A 21307-nucleotide genomic window follows, 5' to 3' on the forward strand; every position below is an offset into this window, starting at 1 on the left:
TCCAACCCAGAGAAATCCACTTAAGCTGTTTTCACACATGCCTGAACTTTCCTGTGTGTCCAGCCAAACTGGGTATTAGACAGTGTTTAACCTACAAGAGCACAACACAAATTCTGTGACTGATTTGCAGCACAATACATCAGTGTAAGAATATTGCAGGTGAATGCACAGCTAGCGGGTTCCCTTTATCCTGCAGCTTCTGACCAGGAAACCTCCTCACCTTAACCAAGTCGAGTTCCAGAAGTAAACCTGGATCTGAAGTGATCTGTGTTCATGTGTGAGAGAAACCTAACAGTCAAACACCCATATTCACGCAGGGGAAGTCAACAATAGCTTGTTCAGCTGATCCTGAAAATGGTATTTATTGATATTTTGTACACGTGTGCAAAATGTCCAAAAATAAAGTGAGATGGGTGTAACAGCGAAGCTGCAGGGAATAGAGGTAGTGAAGATAGATGAGTTTAAATATGTGGCGTTAGCCATCCAGAGCAATGAAATGTACACACGAGAGGTGAAGGAGGTTGGAGTGGGTGGAGATGGGGCGTTCATGGGGTGCCAGAAGGATAGCAGCAAGAGTGAAAGGGAAGGTTTGGTAGTGAGACCTGGTGTGATGGTTTGGAGACGATGGCACTGACAAAAAGACCGGAGGCTGAGCTGATGATGCGGAGATTTTTCATTGGGGCGAGCGGGATGGACAGGTAGGGACAGCTCAGGTTGATTGGTTTGGAGACAAAGTTGGAGAGGCAAGGCTGAGGTGGTTTGGACATTTGGAGGCACATGATCTGCTGTGGCGACTCCTAAAGAGAAGAATTATTCAGGAAGCTGCAACATTTAGTGTTGTCACTGCCTGAAGTTTCAGGCATTTGTAGGAGATGTCTTTAATGAATTTACCGATGTTGTTCACATCTGTTCCTTCAGGTCAGTTCCCCAGCACCTTTGTGGAAGAGGTCACCATTCCCAGCACCAAGCCTGGAGACAGACTGTATGTGTGCATTAATGATTTCAGCTCAGCAGAGCCAGGAAATCTGTCCCTGAAGAGAGGTACGAACATACTGCATGCCCTCTCACACACAGCCGGTGCTGACTTGTAACATAATAGCAAAAGCGTGAATGACTACATGACTGCTTTTCGTTTGTCGTCTGATACTTTAAAATGGCGATTTTGCGCGTGTTGTGAATTAACACACTTGTTGCAAACAGCGCTACATATAACACTAACAAATGATGTTTTTTCACTTAGCTTAACGCTACTTGTTGATGTCGCAATACTCAGGTAAACTGATTTTGTGTCAGAATGTTCATGTTATCTCAAAATTTCAAGTTATTAAATCAAAATTTTGAGATTCCTACTTTAAAAGTATGAGATTTTGAATTTTGAAATTCAAAATCTGTTATCTGATTGGCTGGTAGGTATGAACTCCATGTATACATTAATATTAAAGATGTACTAAGGTGTAAAGGCATATTAAGGCGGTGGATTCTCATTTCAGTATATTACACAGAAATGAATGGGGGAGTCTTAGATTTCTCTACGGAGGTCATAGCTCTTGCGGGTTACCGACCTACCAGCCAATCAGATAACAGTATTCCTTGTTGCTGGGGTACATTTTTTCTCACCTTAATGTATATCAGTATGTTACAAGCATTCATCCGTCAATGTAGTCCATCATAGGATAATCAGAAACAGTGTTTCTTACCTGTTGGCTGGTGCTGGTGGTATCCCAGGAAGGGGCGGTGGCCATCTTTATCCAAAATGCTGACACGCCCACAAACACAAAATAAGGGTCAAAAGTCTGAAAACTGGAAAAAGGGTTTGAAACAAAAAAAAATTGAAAGTGTAAAAAAAAAGAAAACAGGGATTTGCATGAAAACATTTTCAAAATAAAAAAAAATTTGTATTTATTTTTATCAAAACTTTGAATTTCAGTTTCAGTTTACTTTTTCAAATGAATAAAACTTTCGACGCTGATTTAGCTCCATATGTTTAACTCAAACTAGTCACAAAAGCATGCGGTGCTCTACACAGTAAGATGATTGACAGTGAACATTATAGTGTTTTCTGCTGTTAATACATTATTCTTTGTGCAAAAATATGTCAAAGATATGAAACTCAGTACAGCCTTTAGAGATTTTATCTCTGTTCAGCTCATTGTGCTTTTCTGCATGAAAGCATGATCAGATCATTCTTATTCACAATCCTCAGAGCAAGAGGCTCAAAGATCAAGGCTCAATCAAATCTCAGTAAATATGTCCAATTTTATTCATACAACATAAAACCAGCAGGTATCTTTTGATGGTAGCTGCTGTATGTAGTTAAAGAAAAGAGATAGGCTTTATCCTCCTAGGACCTGGCGTCCACATATGTGGACATCACATTTTCGGTTGTAATTCTTTGTTTTTACATTCATCGGGTCCCACTCAGCCCAAATATCAAAGAGAAATTAAAAATGCATGCTGTGGAAGACTTCGGGTCTTAGGAGGTTAATGATAAAAACACAAAGCTGATTTCCAGAACTGGCCACTAGATGTCCCCATTGGCAAAATTTAAACCAATGTCTCTAGATGATGATTTTTTGTTTTGTTTTCTCTGCATGTTTCTGTTTCTCATTGTGGTGTTTTTTTTTTCTTCTTTTTTTATGACTTGTCACTTGCAACACTCTCAGGCAAACAGCACAGATGTTTGCACAGATCTTTTATATTGGTAACACTTTTCATACTTTTAATGTTATTAGTGCTAGTAGTAGCAGTAGCCTTAGAAGTAGTTGAATTAAGTGACCTTTCACCCTGGGAGTTGCTATAGAACAGTAAAAACCCATGCGACTACACCAAAAAATACCCTTTTTCCCATGTTCTGTTGTGTGATTGACTTAACATCTTACCACACTGTTCTTCATACTCTGACTTATTTGATCAGTATTTATTTTCCTTGTTCTTTTTATTGTTTTTTTTATGATCAGTTCCTATTGAAATTCCTTATTTACTTAATTACTGTGTACTATTGAGACATAGCAGTTTTGTTGTGTGTGAGTATTCATTTAATGACAACAAAGATCTTCACGCTTTTCAGAATTCAACTGTAATTTAGATTTTAAACAACAGAATTATTTTAAATTCACTGCTGGTCGTGCTGAAGCATTTGAATCCAACTGTAGCAGATAATTAGTTAATAATTCACCCAGCTTTCTTTTATTATCCGTACATACTTATCATTGTGTTTGCCTTCGATTCTTATCATAGCCCATTATCAGCCGTAGTCAATAACACTTGTGCAGTGCAGTGTATGTTTGTATTGTCATAAATAGTAGAGGACACATAGGAAACAGTCATCACTGGCCAGCCGAGAGTTGAAGCGTTCATTTCCAGTATGATTTCCACGGTCAGGATGGCTGTGTGCCAGTTTTGGTCCCAGACACAATGGGAGGTGGAGCTGCAGGTCTTTGGAATGTGACCTCTATGACTCCTCACCATCCAACCAACATTCCCATAATCCCGGATTCTACAGTCCTATGTTAGGGACAGTGTAGACCCAAGAAAGGTTATTAAAATGCTACAATTAAGCAATTTACTTGAGCCAAGCAACCCAATTTCACACAAAAACATGAAAAAGAATCAATGTTCTGGAAAAAGTGAAGAAAAACAAGTAAATACATATCACTAAAATTGCTCTTAGTTTTTGGCCCCACACAAGCAGGAGTGCTCTTGTTTAATTGGTTGAATCGTAAGAATATAGACAACATCTTTACTGTAGATTTATTTAGGGAACTAGCATGAGTTCTTGTGTGCTTAATGTGTATCTTATCAACAGTCATGTCTGTTGTCCTGTAATAATCTTCTTTTCATTAATATCCAGATGAAATTAAATCCTCTTTATTCTCTGTCTCTTCAGGTGATGTGGTAGTTGGGGAGGCGGGAGGGTCCGTGGACCTCGGGGAAATCTGGCAACGTGGCTGCAATGTCTGGGGTGCCCGTGGTCTCTTCCCGACATCATGTGTGAAGGAGCTGACCCTTTCGTGCCGTTCCCGGCAGCTGTCTGAGCGCTCAGCCCAGGCCCAGGCGTCAGAGCTCCCACCTTATGCTCTAGGTCAAGCCCGGGCCCTTATGAGCCTCCATGCGCAGCTCAGTGAGGAGCTGGACTTCCGTGAGGGGGACGTGATCATCATCACAGGCCTGCCTGAGCCGGGCTGGTTCCAGGGCGAACTTGATGGCCGTAGGGGAATCTTCCCAGAGGGGTTTGTGGAGCTATCAGGTCCCCTTCGGTCTCCTCAGGAACCTGTAGACTCCCAGTATTTGAATAAAGACCCTCAGCCGTGCATCTACGAGGAAACCTTTGAGGCTGAAGAGGGGAATGAGGAGGCAGGAATGGAAGAAGAGGAGGAAACGTTGAGAGAGGAAGAAGAACAAAAAGTAGTCGAGGAAGAGCAGGAGGAAGAGGAGGGCGGAGTCTATGGAGTAGCACTGTATGAGTTTCGGGCCATGGAACCAGGCGAGTTGGACTTTGATGTGGGGGATCGAATCCGTATTGTCGGCACATTGGAAGATGGTTGGCTAGAGGGACAGGTGCGAGGGCAGCGGGGTATCTTTCCTCATCGCTTTGTCAAAATAGAGGGGCATGTGCAAAAAATTGCTGAAGAAACAGGTGTTGTTGAGTCGGAAGAAGAGAAGGAGATCAGCAATACTGAACATACCTCTGATCATTTATGTCCCAATGATCCAGAGAAAGAGTGGAGCATGTATGAGGATCACACAGTGTGGGACCTGGACTACTTCGAGAGGGCTGAGGAGCACCAGTGGGCATGTGAAAACAAAAGTACTGTTGCTCAGACTGTTAACGCAGGGCAGACAGACTGTAGCCAAAGGGCTGACTCTCAGCCACGTAGACCTGCCCCCCCAGCACAAAGGGGGCCTCAGAGACCCAAATCCACTCCTCCAGCAAGGCCCAGGCTGCCACCAAGGCCTAACTTTCCCCTACATAGCCATAGGCAGCACGCTGGCCCAGCTTCTAGCAGAAATCTGCCTACCTCTACCAATGGTAACCATCGGCCTTTACAACCCAAGCTAACTCATAGCCTAACACTTCATAACACCCAACCTGGGTGGTCTAAAGACAGCAAATATTACCAGAGGCAGCAAAGAAATAACGCCTCCATCAATAACAGAGCTCAGGCATTAAACAGTGTGGAGGGCCAAAAGTATAAGAGGCTAACTCGCCATGCAAGTGCCAGCGATGCTGATATGATGAGCTCTGAGATCCGCCTGAGGAACCAACAGATGACACGTCGCTCTAATGGGCTGCTGCCTACATCCGTAACCTTAGAAACCTTGGCCAGCTCGACCAGTGACCTGGAGACGAAGCTGTCACAGCAGCTCTTTGAATTTGAGAAAAGCTTGAGCAATCAGCCCCATATCTCACGGCACTTTTCTATCCTGGACTACAAAGATGAAAGGGATATCATTCGAGGCTCCTCGCACTCTCCTGTGTCCCACCTCCTGCAGTCTGACTCTCATTCTTTGGAAAGACGCAGAACCCTCCGCCCTCCGCCTCCTCGTCCCAGAGCCACGCGCCCACCAGCCCCAGCTGCGTACAAACCGACTCGCCCGGCTCCACGCCCTCCTCCCCAGTGCCTGAGACAGAATCGCACTACTCCTCCAACCGGCAACTCCCTCATCAACACGCCCATCTTTTACACCCCTGACGAGCCGGCTACAGACCTCCTCGACCAAACAACAGGAGGCCAGGTTGAGCCGGGCGACCCTGAAGCTGCCCAGGAACATGAGATCCAGTGTCAGCTTGAGGCAGAGCAAGAGCTGGAGAGAGATGGAGAGATGGAGCTAGAGACTCAGACACAGAGGGAGGAAGAGGAGGAGGAAAGGCAACAGCTGTTGCTACGGCTACAAGAAGTGGAACGCGACATGGAGGCTTATGCACACACGGCGGAGGAACTCAGGGCGATGCTGGAGGAGGAGGAGCAGGATGAGACGGCCCGCGTCCAGGCCTTGGAGAATCTAGAGTTCTGCAATTACACGCTGGAGACGCTGGCCCTGGAGCAGCAGCAGCTACAAGGTAAGATGGTAAAACTGTCGGAGGATCAGGTTACATGGGATTGCAAGTTTTATTGGGCGAGACCGTAAACTAGGTATTCTCAGTTATGACGACATGATAGAAGTCATTGGAGTTGGAGATGAGGGCTAGATTTTAAACTTGTAAATATCTCAAGGACAGATTGAAATAATAGAGTTTCAACAGTAAGTCGAGTGATTAATTAGGTGACAGTCAACAAGAATCTAATATGCAAATATTCCGATTATTGATTTATCAATTAAATATTCATCGTCTGGAGACAGAAGTTTGGATATTTTTAACTATATAACAGTGCATGTTACAATTGTTCAACTGCTATTCCCATCAAAGGTGTATTTATTTAGTCTGAATGTGATATTTTAACAGAAAGTTAGATTTGCTTCTTCAGAGTTCACATCGGCATCTCCATGTAGATGTTTTCCACAAGTTTTCATTATGTTTAACGGTTTACTTACAGAATTGGTTGCATTCACAGAGAAACAATGCAGAACAAAACAAATCTGAGGAAAATCTTGTTTTTAGTTGATGTCATAGCTGCTCTCTGTTGCCCGTAGGTTACTTCACAGGATAATCCTCATTCACCAAAGACAAAATGTAATATAAAAAGAATTTTAAAATGAGGCACCGGTATTCACTAGATTTCCTCTTTGACCTGTTGTCCAAATCTCTGAGACACACACTTGTTTTCATATCTTAGTGGGGACATCTAATTGATATAACCCTTAAGCCTAACCGTAACCCTTAACCTAAACCTAACCACAACCTAACTATAACCCTGAGACTAAAACCACATTTTGAGTCTCAAAAATGCCTTCAAACCCATGGGGACGAGCATTTTGTCCCCATAAGGGACCGTTGCTCCCCACAAGTGCAGTAGCATTCCAATCATGGTCCTCACAAAGATATCTAAACACACACGCACGCAGAGACATCACACACACACACACACACACACACACACACACACACACACACACACACACACACACACACACACACACAGAGACATAACACAAATATAAACAGTTTAAGCCAAACATCCCTATTTACTGTCTGCAGTCATCAACGGAAGGGGAACTGTATATTTAAATTAAGGATTATCATAACTGTGTGTGTGTGTGTGTGTGTGTGTGTGTCAGGGGGGGTTGCTTTCCCTGTGTACAGTGCTAATGATAAAACTACAGCAAATGTGGCAGAATCACTGTGGAGGTTTTTATAGCTGTTCACAGTTTTTGTATCTCGTTTACTGTCAGTGATTTCCTGCTTCAGCAGTAAATTATTTCCATAACTAAGTGTTAGAGTATCTTAAAAATGTAATTATTTGATTGGTAGATAACATGAAATTAAATGATCTTTGTCCAGAGTTGTAGATAAAATAAACCAGCCACTGAATGTCAGAAATCATTGTTCTTTATAAATGAGATTAATCCAAGCTTTATGAATGTTTGTGCCTGATGTGAGAACTGTGGATTTGAAAACAGCAGCTGATAGATCACTGTCATTCAGAGCTATTGGGCTTTCATTGTTTGTACAGCTTGCTGCCGTCCGGGCGCACAGTGCTGTCTTTGGTAGCCCAACATTTTTTCACATAGATATGAATTGCATTCCTGCACATAGTGAGAGGGTTAGCAGTGCCACATAAGTGGCTTTCGTACTCACTCCAAGTTTCTCCCTGTGGACCTTTTCCCCTGTTTTCCCCCTCCATCATCGCTTCCTTTCCAAGAGGAGTAAAGATCCCGGGGGAACTGGATGGGATTTGGGGAATTTTGTAGTAGCGTAAAGTGGAGACGGAGCATGGCCCACTCTAGAGTGGGAACCAAAGTGTGGTTGTGGCGAGCTGTGACATGGCCCGTGGCACAGCTCTCCTCACTGTTTGGACTCGCGCAGAAAGCAACGGTTAACAGAATGGCAGGTGAGACTGAATTCAATGGGGATGTAGGAGATGTGGTTATTAGATATTTACCAGTCTGTGTTGTATTGACTGAGTAATTTATTTAGCTTTGGATGTAAGCTGCACAACCAAAGTTTCGATCCCTGTGGGTTATAGTATAGGAGTTGAAGGTTTAGTGCTACTCTGAAAATATTAAAAATATTCACTTATAACAGAATATTATGTTATAAAATATGTTTCCTATGATAGCTACCACTTCTCAAGTTTTATATGGCTATTAAGGTAAATCCTGCATTATTTAGCATTAATGTAATAAATGATTTTGAGGTATTTTTCCAGTGGATAATGTCTTTAAACTTCTATATGATAAGGAGTTATATTACGCAGCTATTTATCTACATCAGATAGTTACGTCTGATATTATTTATGCCCTGAAACCATCTAGCAATCGGCTAAAATGTCCCATTTTTAGCATTTGTACCTTTTTAACTCCTTATGAAAGCATTGTATGATTTTAATTTCATGACAGCAGAGTAATTTATATCCACAAAGCTTGATTTTATTATATATATATATATATATATATATATCATTTTTGCTAAAATGATTTGGAGCAACATTTCTCTAGGATTTTTGGAGGTCTTTCAAGTTTTTCTGTGGACATTGGCTGCCTTTTCCCTCATTTTCAATCTAGTCCTTGTACCTGACAATTTTCAGAGGATTTTATTGCAGATAAATAACTTCATAATGATCTAAAGATCATTCAAACATAAACAAGACACCTAAGGAACCAGTGTCTCTAGACATAAATTCGAACTTTACGCACTTTATACTAGCAGCCTGTCGCAAAAACACAGAATTTTCTTTAGTGGAATTTGTGAAAAATCTTAAAGATAACACACCGTTTGGCAATAATAAAATATTTTTGGACCAATTAGGTCAAGTCGAGTCAAATTTATTGTGTCACTACACATCCAAGTGCTTTACACAGGGATAGGAAGAGGAATATAAAGAGACATTTATAACATCTAAACCATATAAATGCATGCTTGTCAAGCATGTGATGCCCAAACAATTATGATAGAAATATAATAATACTTAGAAGTGGAAAACCATTATAAACGTGGTAAAAGCAAAACAACTGTAAATCTATGGGAGGAACCAATCCTCAGCTGCTTTACTCTCCACCGTCTCTCCATCTTTAGACCACATGTTGGCATGGCGAACAGCCTGTTAGAGGGAGACAAACTATCTACACAGACGAATAGTATCTGAAAGCCACGTCCTTAAGAATGATAAAGATGGTTACATCAAAGGTTGACTTTTACTGATAGAATTGTACAAACTCAGGTTTTTTTTGCATTATATGCTGTTTACATGAATGTTTTCATGTTTCTGTAAATTGAAGCACGTATTTTTTCCATGCTCCCAGAAACATAAAAAGAAATAAGGGATGACTTTTTTCCCCAGGACCTTTTCACAGTAGTGCATTTTGATGCCATCAAATTGCCTGACAACCATCTAAGAATAGACTAAAATGACATTTTTATATTAGTGAAGCTCAAAAAATGGACACTTAAAAAAATCAGATCCATATTTATCTTCTGTTTATATAAACAGCACTGTTTATTACTTTTTTCATAGTGAGTAAGTATAGCACTTTGTCAACAGCACAAGCAGACCAGATAACACTGTAGTATGGGCATGTACTAGTTTAATTAATTAATACACTTTAAAATTGTTTTTTAGTCTTTGTTCATTAAGAAGCCTTAAATCCAATCACTCATAATGATTATATTTTATCAATCACTCTCCTGTGCTTTTGAATTCTTGGTCTTGGTGTTTGCTACTGGAAACAATCAGCCTCAGGGCAGGAACAGGAACTGGTGGCTACAGGTCCCATTAAGGGTCATACAGCCACATAGTTTCTGTTTCCTTATAACACTGCAGGAATCCTTTCACCCTCCATTCACAGCAATAAATCAGATATTCAGTCTCCCTTTTCCTTTGGTATTTGCCACACTGTTAGATGTGGAAATTGTCATGATTCATAGGAGCTGAGACTTGCTGAAGGGGAAAACAGTGTTTGACATGGTAATCAAAGCATTGCAAAGAAAAGCTTTTAGTCTACAGTGTAAGTACAACATTAGAGTTTTCTTTGTTATTCCTATTTAATGCTTAGCTGAGATAAAGGTGTGCACATATCAGGAATTCTTTCAGGATATTTGTAGCAAAAAAACTTGTTTGTCATCCTGATGCTATGTGTCTGTATAGACACACACGCCACTTAGGAATGAATGCTTTTCCAGGGTGTGTTTATAAGTGTGACGTCAAAAAGACAATAGAAGCTTATTGTGACAAGGCAGGGAGTAACTTCAACACTGCTCTGCCTTTTATTTACTTTCCTTAGGCCACTTCAAAGCCCATAAACAGGGATAATATTTTTGAACACATGCTACATTAATTCAGGGTTTATTAATACGTTTTAAGTGTTCAACACTTGCCTTTTTGGGGTGAAATGTTAAACGAGATTTCTCCCACTGAAAACGCTACGTCCAGATGAACAGCATCAACTTTTTGGGAGCAGCGTGTTATAAAAAGAGGAGGAAAATGCATTTAAGTATTGTTTGTATGGTTCAAACCTATAGCTGATGATGTATGTCACAATATGGCTAATTGAGGTTAATCATATAATTTCGATATGTTTGTGGATACTGTAGGAGAAAAATGTTTTATGTGATACAACTGTGCCAAAAGCTAATGTTTTGATCTTTTTGTCCAAGTAGTGCCCTATGTTCTATATGCTATAGTAATTATGTGACAAAGCCTTTTTAAAAAGCCTTTAAAAAGTGCTTGGTGGCAGTAAACAGTACTCCTTTTCTTACAGACAAGTGCAGGGTTTTCTTTTCTCTTTAAGCTCTTTGACCTTGAGTACCCTTTAATTAAAACGCCTCCCCTCAACTTTCAGGACACCACAGCCCGATCCTGATCTGTTTGTCACGGTTTGCAGTATCCGTTTCAGATTCAGGTTTCCCTCAGTTGGCCCACTATGAGAAAGTAAAAAGGCTGCAGACATTTTAATATATGACCTTATTTCTGGACCTAACTTTTGCAAGAAATCTAATTATTAATCACACGTACGTAAGCTGACACAGCCACAGAGAGGAATGCTGTATTTGACATTCCTGCAGCCGAAGCACACAAACACAGTTTCGGTCGTGTTCTGCTATTGAAAGCTGAGATGTTGAAAACTGATAATTAAACAAGTCTGATGTAAGAAAAGAACAATGTCTAAGTAGGATTTCTATGCTCAGTCCTACCTTGTGAAACTGAGGATGAGTTGCTAAATCATGGATATTAAATACTTACAGTAATCAAGGCTTTAAAAACAGCAGTATTTTGTAATGTATTCACAGACTCTGAAGTCTGTTTTAGTTGCATCTTGTGTTTCATTTTGACTTTTCTTCTCTGAATTTAATATTCGTAAAGCCTTTTATTGAGACATAAGTTCTGGTTTTATAAACTAGCCTGGTTTTATTTGCCCTGTAATTCCTAAACTAGGTATTCAGTGAACCAACCAGTTATGTTTTAGATTAAAACTAGTTCATGTCTATGTTTCTGTGTGTATCACATAAACATTAAAACATTTTAGTTTAAGCAGGTCCCTTTAAACCTGTCCCTTTGGAACATGCCTCTCTGATGCCGATTAAGGGAGGCGATCTTATACTCCCGCTTTATGAATAGCCCAGTTTTTTTTTTCTCACACTCAAAGGATCGTGTCTCTTCTCAAAGTGGGGACAGTCTCCAACAATAGTTCATTGTACACACCAGCAGCTACTTTTTCACTAGCTGCTCTGGCTTAATCAGGCTGCATGCTTTCAAAGACTTTCCCTCGCCACACTCGGTGAATAAATACAGATACTTTACTTGTTTGCTGCTTCACACTCATCTTTTAATCATTTATACATTCAAAAGCGAAATTCTTTCCAACGACATCACGTGGCAGTCTTTGTGCCTTAGTGGTTGCACTTTCATGATATGCAGGGGCAAAGTCAAACTGCTAGGATGAAGTTAGTTCAAGGTTAAAGATAACACCAGAAAGTTACAATAGCAATACTAAAGCTGGTTGTACATGCAGCAGAAAGTGAGTTAGCACAGGGATGTGGTGGGAATTGCACTGAAGCCCACAGGAAAGAACAAAAACAAAGAAAACAGGATACAAGAAAAGACAGGATTGTTCATGCGAGAGGGGGGGAAAAAAGCCATGCAAAGGCAGACTGTGAAGTTTGTCCTCATCTCCCTTCAAAGAAAATCTCCAGACAGGCTGCTTTCCTGCAAACACAGCTACTAACCAGTTTAAACAATGGGAGGAGCTGTTGGGCTAAGCTTCCACTCATGTGACTCTACTGAATCATTAACCCAAGGAGGCCACTCCTTCCCTTCAATAACCCTAACCCCCCTCTCCTTCCATGATTCGCTGAGGTGGCTACGGGGAGGACTGTTTCAGTTGCGCTGAGGGTTGGGGAGGTGCTTTGGCCAGGCAGTCCTGCGTAGGCAGTGGAGAGGAGGCAGAAAGAACAAGTGGAGAGTTACAGACAATATGTCAGACAGGTGGAGTCTCCCACAGCGCTTTGTTATGGAATGCAGGACTTTGGAAATAGTTTTTAAGCCACGTTGAGCAAGAAACTGTATCAGCTCCAGGCAGGCTGACTTAAACAGCAGGAGGCATGAAGAGCCCCGCAGTTTATGGCAACCCAGTCATGTTTGGTCCAGTGGATTGGAATCATCCAGGTGGTGCTCCAATGAGGAGAGGAAAGAGCGTGGAGGAGCTGGGGGACGCTGGCTTGGCAAAAGAGAGGGAAAGGATTGCCCATCTGCAACATTTGCAACAACTACATCAACTGCAGCAACAGGTTGGATATCCAGGGTATGGAGTCGTTCCCCCTGGCACTCCTCAGGGACCTGTCTTATTAGTGCATCCCGGTGACCCACTTCCAGCTCCACCTATGCCAGTACATGGTGGCCCAATGGTGCCAGGTGGCCCAATGGTGCCAGCTGGCCCAATGGTGCCAGCTGGCCCAATGGTGCCCGTTGGCCCGGTACAGCCTCCTATGCATGTACCACCTCCGTGGCAAGTGCAGTACCAAGCCCAAGTTACACAGGGCAACGTCATCCACCAACAGAGCTGGGAGTATGAAGACCGTCATAGGGCAGCTTTCATGGATACAAGGCCTCAAGGCCAGGACGTTTACTTTCACCCTCGTTCAGAAGATGGTCACCTAGACTTGAGGATATCGGAATGGAAAGGCAAACATTGTTTTTATCAGGGTCCTGAAGATTACAGCCACCAGGACTACAACAGAGTGCCACAAGAACAAGGAACTCATGATTTCAGAACTCAAGAAGGTTATAGTACACTGGACAAGGACAGAAGGAGGGATGGCAGGGTAAGAGAAAATGACTCTGAACGTTATGACCATCGTAGTCACAGTGACATGGAGGAGCATGAGTACAATGACAAATACAGGCACAGGGATTATTATGAAAGGAACTACAATGAGCGTTCCGAAGACAAGGAAAAGAAATACTATGAAAGCCGGAAACACCGTAGACATGATCTCAGAGAGCATGAAAGTTACAACAGTGAACTTGAAGACTACAATGATCATAAAAACACTTATTCACACAGACACAATTACAGGGACCGTGAATACTACAGTGACCCTGACAGGGATTATTATGACTCAAAAGACAGGCATCGCTCCAGAGACAAGGACTATCACCATCGTCGAGATGAGGACCGCTACTATGATGAGCGAAAACAGAAGGACTATCACTACGATCGGCGTGCCGACCATCACTATGACCGCAGAGAAGATAACAGGGACGCTCACCGAAGGGCTGACGAACGGTACGCCAGTAGAGGAAGAGACCAGTATGAATCTGAAGTTGATGGACGCTGGAATTATAAAGAGAGGGACCCGTATTACAGATACAAGGATGCAGGAGATGACTGGAGAGATGATCAGTACGACCACAGACAGAACTACAAAACAAGGGAGCACCATGACCGGAGAGCTGCGGGCCACTACGATCACTACGACCATGAGGATGACGGCCGCTATGAATCTAGGGAAGAGTATCGAGACAAGTATCGAGACCGATACCGAGATTTGCATTCACTGTCTATAGATTCACAATATGAGGAATACCCTACAAAAGATCGTAAGACGGAGGAGTGGGTTGAGCAGCAGAACCAAAAATTGGCCCTCGGTGAAATACAACCATTTGAGGATCCTGTTGTGTATCAGCACAGTGATGAGCAGGAGAAGGGATACGAGTCGAGCGGGGGGAGCGCAAGTTCAAAAATGGGCCGGAAGCCTGTTTATGTGGGCTCACTGGATCGTAACAGCATCTACAGGAAGACTGCTCCAAGCTCCCTGCAACACTCAAAGTATGCCACCACCAGGAAAAAAAAGCAAGGTAAACAAAAAGATACTGTCACATGAAAGAAGGTGCTTCCCATATTTGCACAAGTCGGGTCACTTGATCAGTTGTAATTCTGGTGAACATCACTCTATAGGCCATGAAGGCCTCAGTCACAGTTATTGTGGGTAAAACAGGCTTAAGAGGTTGACAGTCCTCACTTGTCATTTGTGACCTCTAGAGGTGCTTTTCTAATCAATGCTGGGGGGCCTCAGAGTGCTGACTAGTCAGACTCACCTCCTACCTCCTTTAAGAGTGAGTGCTGAAAGTGGTGTGTGTGTCTCAGTATCACCTATCTCAGATGAAAGTGAGCTGTCATGTTTTTGTAGTCATAAGAAACTGCAGAACAGGTTTTGTAGGTTCTTTTACTTGGCTTTTGTTGGCTCTCCTCATTTGTGTTTCCTGTTTGTGTTCATGCTCTCCACTCACTGATGGTGTGTGCACATGCAACTAGTCTGCTCAGTTCTTGCATGACTGAAAGGTCAAGATTTTGTCGACTTAATTGTTTTAATGAGCCTGGCTTACAGTTAATGCCCACTTAAAAAGGTTGTTGCCTAAAGTGGCTCTGATTCTGACACAATTTGTTATGTTTTGTACACAAACTTTGTGTAAATTTACACATATACAGTTGTGGGCAGTTCACCTACACTTGTCTTTTAATTTTTTTTTAGAACTGTTCTGTTTCCAAAGTGGAAAGATTTTACAGCATACATTTTTAATGACTAAAAGTCAAGAAATTTAATTTCTTTGTTTATTTTGTATTTTCTCTAATCAGGGTCAAAATTATACTTGAAAGCCAGGAAGTCAACCAATTTAAATGAACTCTCCCATTTCTGCTAAGAAGAGTGATCAAATATTGTACTAGAATTATGCCAGAAGCTTGTTGGTGGCTATTAAAAGCACCTGGTCAAGGTGCAACTTGCAAAGGAATATTTAACCCAAAATTAGTAGAAGTGTGTGTATATATATTTCAGCCTGTATGTATACCTTTGAAAAACAGTTAATTAAATTAACAGTAATTAATATTGAAAAGCCTAAACTTACCATGACATTCTCATGACTCTATGTAAACTTCCTACCATAATTTTACATTTGAGCCAAATGCAACAAAATCAAAATCACTCAAAAATTGTTTTCGAGTGAACAAAAGAGCAGCTTTTATAACTGGATAGTATTTGTAAATGGCCACGATACCTGAGTTTTAGTAAAAGAAGGAAAACAATATCAATCATTAAAAAAAAATATTGGCATTTCAAGAACCTCAGAGGAATTTGGGGGTTATAAAGAAGGTTTAACCCCCTTAAAATTAATTCTCTTACATATATAAAATTCAGTACCTGAATGAATGAAAGATGAAACTGTGCATTAAAAGTATTGACTCTAAAAACTCATAGTATACATTAGTTAATGGGAATGGTCATGTACATTTTTAATGACTAAAAGACAAGAATTCAACACACAAATTTCTTTGGCTACTTTGTTACTAAGTTATTAATATTAAGTTCCAAAAACTATATAAAAACTTGGATATGTGGGATTCTATTGTGGGTTTTTTCATGGTAAATGTAAGTGAGGGAGAGCACTACTTTGACTCACTTTGTTTTGTCTGAGATGAAGCAGGTGGCGCCCCACGACCCCTCCCCCAGTCACCTAGAAACACTCACACTCAGACACACAGAGTCCACATCAGCCCCCACCGCACATTTCGGCAGTCCAAGTATTAATCCCTAGCGTCAGCATGGTGAGTGGATGGCGGGGGTCTGTCTAGTGCCAGGCAGTGGCCGGCACTACCCTGACTCCTTCTCTGCAGGACTAGACTGATACTCTGAGTTCATGTGTGCATGTGTGTGCGTGTGTGCATGCATGTGTGCTAGAAAGGCCCTGGAGGCTTATTAAAGAAATAATTGCATTTTTCAAAACACACACGCGCACCACTTGCCTCAGCAGTGTTTTGTCATCCGTTAATCTTGTTACACTGTTTCAGCCCCGTCAGGGGTTTGTCCCGAGTAAAGCATTTGATTGCTGATTGCTAAAAACATTAGCCCCTCCTTTACTGGGCTTACGCTGTGACATTGAGGTGTTGGTTAAGGCTTTTTGAGATGAACCTTACACATAGACAAGAGCTTCTATTCTTTGTAGTCCAGCATTATTAAACAGCTCCCTGGTCCTAAAAAAAAAAAACCCCTATTGAGTTGAACTATAAAAATTACAAAATGAAAAATTAGCTTGTTTTTTTTGTCCATCATTGCTTCTGTTACAGGCTTCCTTACTTTAAATAGGAGGGTAAAACAATTGGCAAAATTATTTTCTTGAAGGAAGTCATATCTTAACAGTTGAGCCAATTTAATGCACAAACGAGCCTAATAAAGTAATTAAATTGTAGTGGTGGCTTTATGATCTCATTTTTGAACTTCTAACAAATATAATCTGCTGTATACGCAGTTTTTCATTGCCTGTGTGTGAGTAATGTGTCGTCACCCATCTATGATCTGGCAACATATGCTGTGTTGTCCACTGTAATCCTTGAGCAGTCGCTGCTATTGGTGGGCAGCGGGAAAGGAGCTCGGGTAGGGGAGCGAGGAGTTAAGACAGGAAATCTCACATTGTCTGACAGCTATGCTGTAAAGACGTCTTATCTCACTGCTGGCAAGCAAAAAAAAGTCAGTCGGCAAAAAATTAAGTGAGCTTACTCAAGTCTGCATGAGTCACCAGTAACCACGCTCGTATGGTGTATCCATTTTTTACTTGGTCCGTCCTGGCGTCTTAAAGATTTTGTTTTTGAATTGTGTCATCAGGCTTTCTTAAACCGTTTGATAATCATGCTAGTTTCATCTAGATTTTGTGATAGTTTAGTTTTTCCATCTCATCTGAAGCCGCTTTTTGTTTACACAGCTTTTTATCCACTACTATGAAAAAGCAAAGCGATGTATTATTTAAGGTGTTTTATTTCGAATTTTAAATGTACCAACTTTTCCAAAGAGTTTGAAAGATTGATGGTGCCACAGCAACTACAGCATTCAGATCTCTACGTGCTTTATTTTTGTGTTAGATGACACTGCTGGTACCTGCATGAATCAAGACGGATGTTATCTGTTTATTTGACGTCACACTGTGGGAAAAGATGCAGCATATTTGTTTTTGACCTCGTGGACTTCCCACTTTAAGTACAAGTTTATTCATCAGGCTTATATAGTTGTCAGTCTTCACGTAGGAGCAAATTCCAGATATTTAATTCATTCACCAAAGACATTACTTAAATATTTGATGTTGCAACAATGGCTGTATTTTCAAGACTTCGTCTGTGGCATTATGTCTTAATGTTTTTGGTTGAATGTGTGCATATCTGTTGGAGTTGTGGAGGGCACTTCTTTTCATTTTGAACAAACAGCCATTTGGACTCAAGGATGGTAGTCCGAGGTCAAGTTTATTGTGATGCAACATAATGAAAAATGTCATTCATATGAGTGCAATCTATCAGGAATCTTTTTGGACTCAAAAATGAAGCTTATTGAATCTGGCCATCTTCATGATATATATCATGAGTTTGGCCAGACTTGGGCATTAACCTGGATGTTAACCTGTTTGTTGTGCTGCCAGTCATACTAAAGATTGTATTAATTTAAACAAATCCCTTCAAATTCTCAAACTGTGCTTGTTGTCAGTGACGGAGTATCATCTGGATCTTTGTGGTAAAGGGTGCTAAAGCCGATATTTGAAGTATACAAACCACCACAGTGGCTCACAGAGGTGATCTTGGCTATAATGACACTAGCTTGGGGAATTAATCTGTTTAGATGCTTTTACTGTTCTCTGGGGTGGAGATTTAATTTTCTTATTTGAGCTCAAACACTATTATGACTATCTGAAGCCATTTAGAGCAAAATTAGTATACAGCGTACAAGCTTAGCTTATCTTTAGATGCTCTTTAGGAAGCATGAAGTTTACTATCTGCAGCATTTAGACATTCATTGCAAGTGTACAACATATTTCTCTTTAGCTGTGGGAAAACCGACGATGCCCCAAGCAAGGTCTTTGTTATTACATGTCTAAAAATTAGCAAAGGGGATAAGCCCACAAGTTTCGTCATCCCAAACTCTGAAAACCGTTCTCACACTCTGTTCACACTGCACTTATTTTCCCATGAAGAGCACTAGTTCTTGGGCCGTAGCTCTCAAACTATACATGAGTGTGAAAATATAGCATAATGGCTTTTTTTTAAAATGCATTTGCATGCATGAGCAGGTGACTGTTTAAAATAGTTGCACAGTCGAAGCACCTGTGAAGCCCAAAAGACTTCTTCCTTTCAGTCAGGCTGAAGACTGTACTGCATTTGTGGTTGAATAGATCCCCACTTAATGCTTTTACTTCCTGCACATTTGCAAAACTCAAGATCTCTTGAAGTAATTGCATATTGTTCCTTACAAAAATCAGGGGAGCTGAGAAACTTAAAAGAAACGAGGGATCAGACTCTTGCCCCATTTGGTATGCATTGTACCAGCTTTTTTTTAAAATTCAGTATGTTAATTAAACTGTAGCCTCATGTTGTTTAATTACCCCATGAGCTAGAGAAGAGCTCTAGCTGTTCGTACACTTGGTCCTTTTTGTTAACAAGTTGGGTTGTATCACTCGGCGTCCAAGAACGAGCACTAAGCAGAGAATCAAATCCCGTATCAGCACACGGTCTGCTTTTCTTATATGAGATTTGAAGCCAGCCGTGGTAGACAGAGGTTGCTGTGAGAGTTTGCCAGGAGCAGGAATGTGACCCTTCTGACATTTGAACCTAAAAAAGATAAACAGGATGGTATGTCGCTGAGTAAACTCCTTTTTTTCCTCTCCATTTTTAACTGACCTTCTGCCTGGGACAACAGCTGGTCATACACAACGTGTGAAAATCTAGCATATTGGCTTTTCTTGTGCATTTACATGCATGAGCAGGTAGTTGTTTTGAATAGTTGCACTATTCGGACTAATAAAGAAAACCCTAATGTTTTTCAGTAAGCTGTGTGCTTACTCAATGAAGGTCTAAGAAAAAGTGAAGAAGTTGACACAAACCGGTGTCGCCTCTTTTTTTGCATCCAGTAATCACAAGTCAAGGCTTGTGAAGTTTAAAAGCCGTTGCAAGTGTTGGCATTTTATAGTGAGCTTGTGCTCAAGCAGCTGCATGTCCCATCACACACTCGCAGACTTGCCTGTGTGAGCATTCGAGTAAAAAAGCACTGCCGCCTTTTTAAAACTTTGTTTGATATAAGGAGGGGGGGGGGAGCTGCTATTCTTGTTGCTATGGCAACCGTGCACTGCGTGGTGAACTTTGAAGCACAGCACACAGCACTGATTGTGTCTGACCTTAGAGCGGCCTGTGCAAGGCAAACTTTCGACTTTGCACAGCTATTAGTGCAGCAGAGAGAGAGACAAGTGTTCTTGGCTGTGTTTGTGAAACAAAGTCACACATCATGAACTCACAGAAGTTCTTAAAAGGAAAGAATTTCGTTGACTTTACTTTGAGGATTTTATAGATTATATAAAAGGGTAAAAACCAAACAAACAGATACTTAAGTGCAAGTTTAATAGAAAGATGATTTAGAGAGTAGATACTTAATCACAGCTTCCTAATTTTGATCAAATTCAGGCTGGCACAGGAGGACCCCAGAAAGGTGTCAGCACATTGGGAAACGTGAACTAGATTAATCTTGGGAGTGGACTACACTCCCAGACACTGGACTTCTCCCAATCTCTTTCACAACTGGTGCTGTAGCCACATGTGAGCTCATGTGGTGCAGTAAATCAAAAGTGTTTTTCCATCAAGAAAGCTGTGTGAAGAATCCAAGAAGTGGCATGGATTTTTTATTATTTATACAGCACATTTTATTACCTTAAGGACGCCGCATGTGCTTTACATGAGGTGAAATACATTTAGAATCATGTATTTAGCTGAGATGCTTCTGTCTGCACTGTATTTGGAATCAAGAGGAAGCAATATATGAGAAGGAATTAAATTTTTCTCTGTCAAAGCAGCGTATTTGACATAAATTATTCCCACATATAGACTTAAATAGCATCAGTACATTCTATAGAGAAATCAGCATTTGCACACAGCGACAGATGATTTTAGCCAAGATAGATCTGTGCTCACACAGAAGGAGATTATATATTAATAGAGTCAAAATAAAAGTATACTTACAGCCATTCTGCAGCAAACATTTAGTTTTTGAGGATAACGCCGATGCACACTGTATGCAGCATGGATTTAGGTCGTAATTTGGTTAAAGCAGGACACCTGAGTAGCAAGCAGTCCAGCTCCAGGTTTTACCGTCCTCCCTGGTGTGTGCATGCTTGTGTGTAACGATGGTGGGCTCCCATCCATTCTCATGGTAATTGGAGCTCTGGAATGGACCTGCACGTCCTCCACAAGCCTCGGGAGCTGGACTTCAGATTGACAATGGTCTGTCTTAGAATGGGTAGCATTGTTTGAAGTGCTATGCGTGAAGGGGCGTGTGCTTGTTTTTGGAGCAGTTTTGGAGGAAGTTGCACGCAGCAGGTGGGTGAAGCCTCAGCGTCTTGTCTTCTCTCCTCTTTTTTTCCCTTGGTAAAAACACCTTGCTTTGGAGAGACATAGGGAATATGTAAAGCTTTGATAAAGGGCTGTGAAATTAAATCTGTGTCTTTTCTGTATTTTATATTTAGCCTACTTGGGAATTTTCTCCAGTCGAATCTCTTTTTTGTGCATTTTTAACCCAGGAATTCTGACAGAGTTGCCTTTTGTTTGTTCCATCTGATATCTGAACTCATGGTGGCCCGTTCTAATGTATCAGCTGTGACTGTGTCACTCACATAACAAGTATGTGTGAGTCACC

General features: G+C 41.2%; 1 protein-coding gene and 1 long non-coding RNA gene across 8 annotated transcripts in view; one reads left to right on the forward strand and one right to left on the reverse strand.

Annotated features, from left to right (window-relative positions):
• The window catches only part of dnmbp (dynamin binding protein), a 48848-nt gene that overhangs the window by 17088 nt on the left and 10453 nt on the right, over positions 1-21307 (forward strand). For 3 of the 5 annotated variants that reach the window (XM_005471272.4, XM_013269446.3, XM_005471273.4), the window contains exons 3-4: positions 919-1041; positions 3887-6061. In XM_005471272.4, the coding sequence (XP_005471329.1) occupies positions 919-1041; positions 3887-6061 (2298 nt within the window). Of the gene's footprint in view, positions 1-918; positions 1042-1240; positions 1274-3886; positions 6062-12453; positions 14454-21307 lie in introns of those variants that run through there. The other 2 variants (XM_025909675.1, XM_005471274.4) reach the window with 2 other exon arrangements.
• Positions 89-20987, reverse strand: LOC102079825 (uncharacterized). 3 transcript variants are annotated; one of them, XR_269446.4, is made up of 4 exons: positions 20635-20987; positions 1698-1800; positions 892-980; positions 89-797 (listed from the first exon to the last, which is right to left on the reverse strand). It is a non-coding gene; the product is annotated as an uncharacterized LOC102079825 (long non-coding RNA). The 3 variants fall into 3 exon arrangements; XR_269447.4 differs by having other exon boundaries at positions 91-797; positions 892-969; XR_002063160.2 differs by having other exon boundaries at positions 92-797; positions 892-969; positions 1698-1756.

This window comes from Oreochromis niloticus, linkage group LG8 (assembly GCF_001858045.2).
Source record: "Oreochromis niloticus isolate F11D_XX linkage group LG8, O_niloticus_UMD_NMBU, whole genome shotgun sequence".
NCBI classification, from domain to species: Eukaryota; Metazoa; Chordata; class Actinopteri; order Cichliformes; family Cichlidae; genus Oreochromis; species Oreochromis niloticus.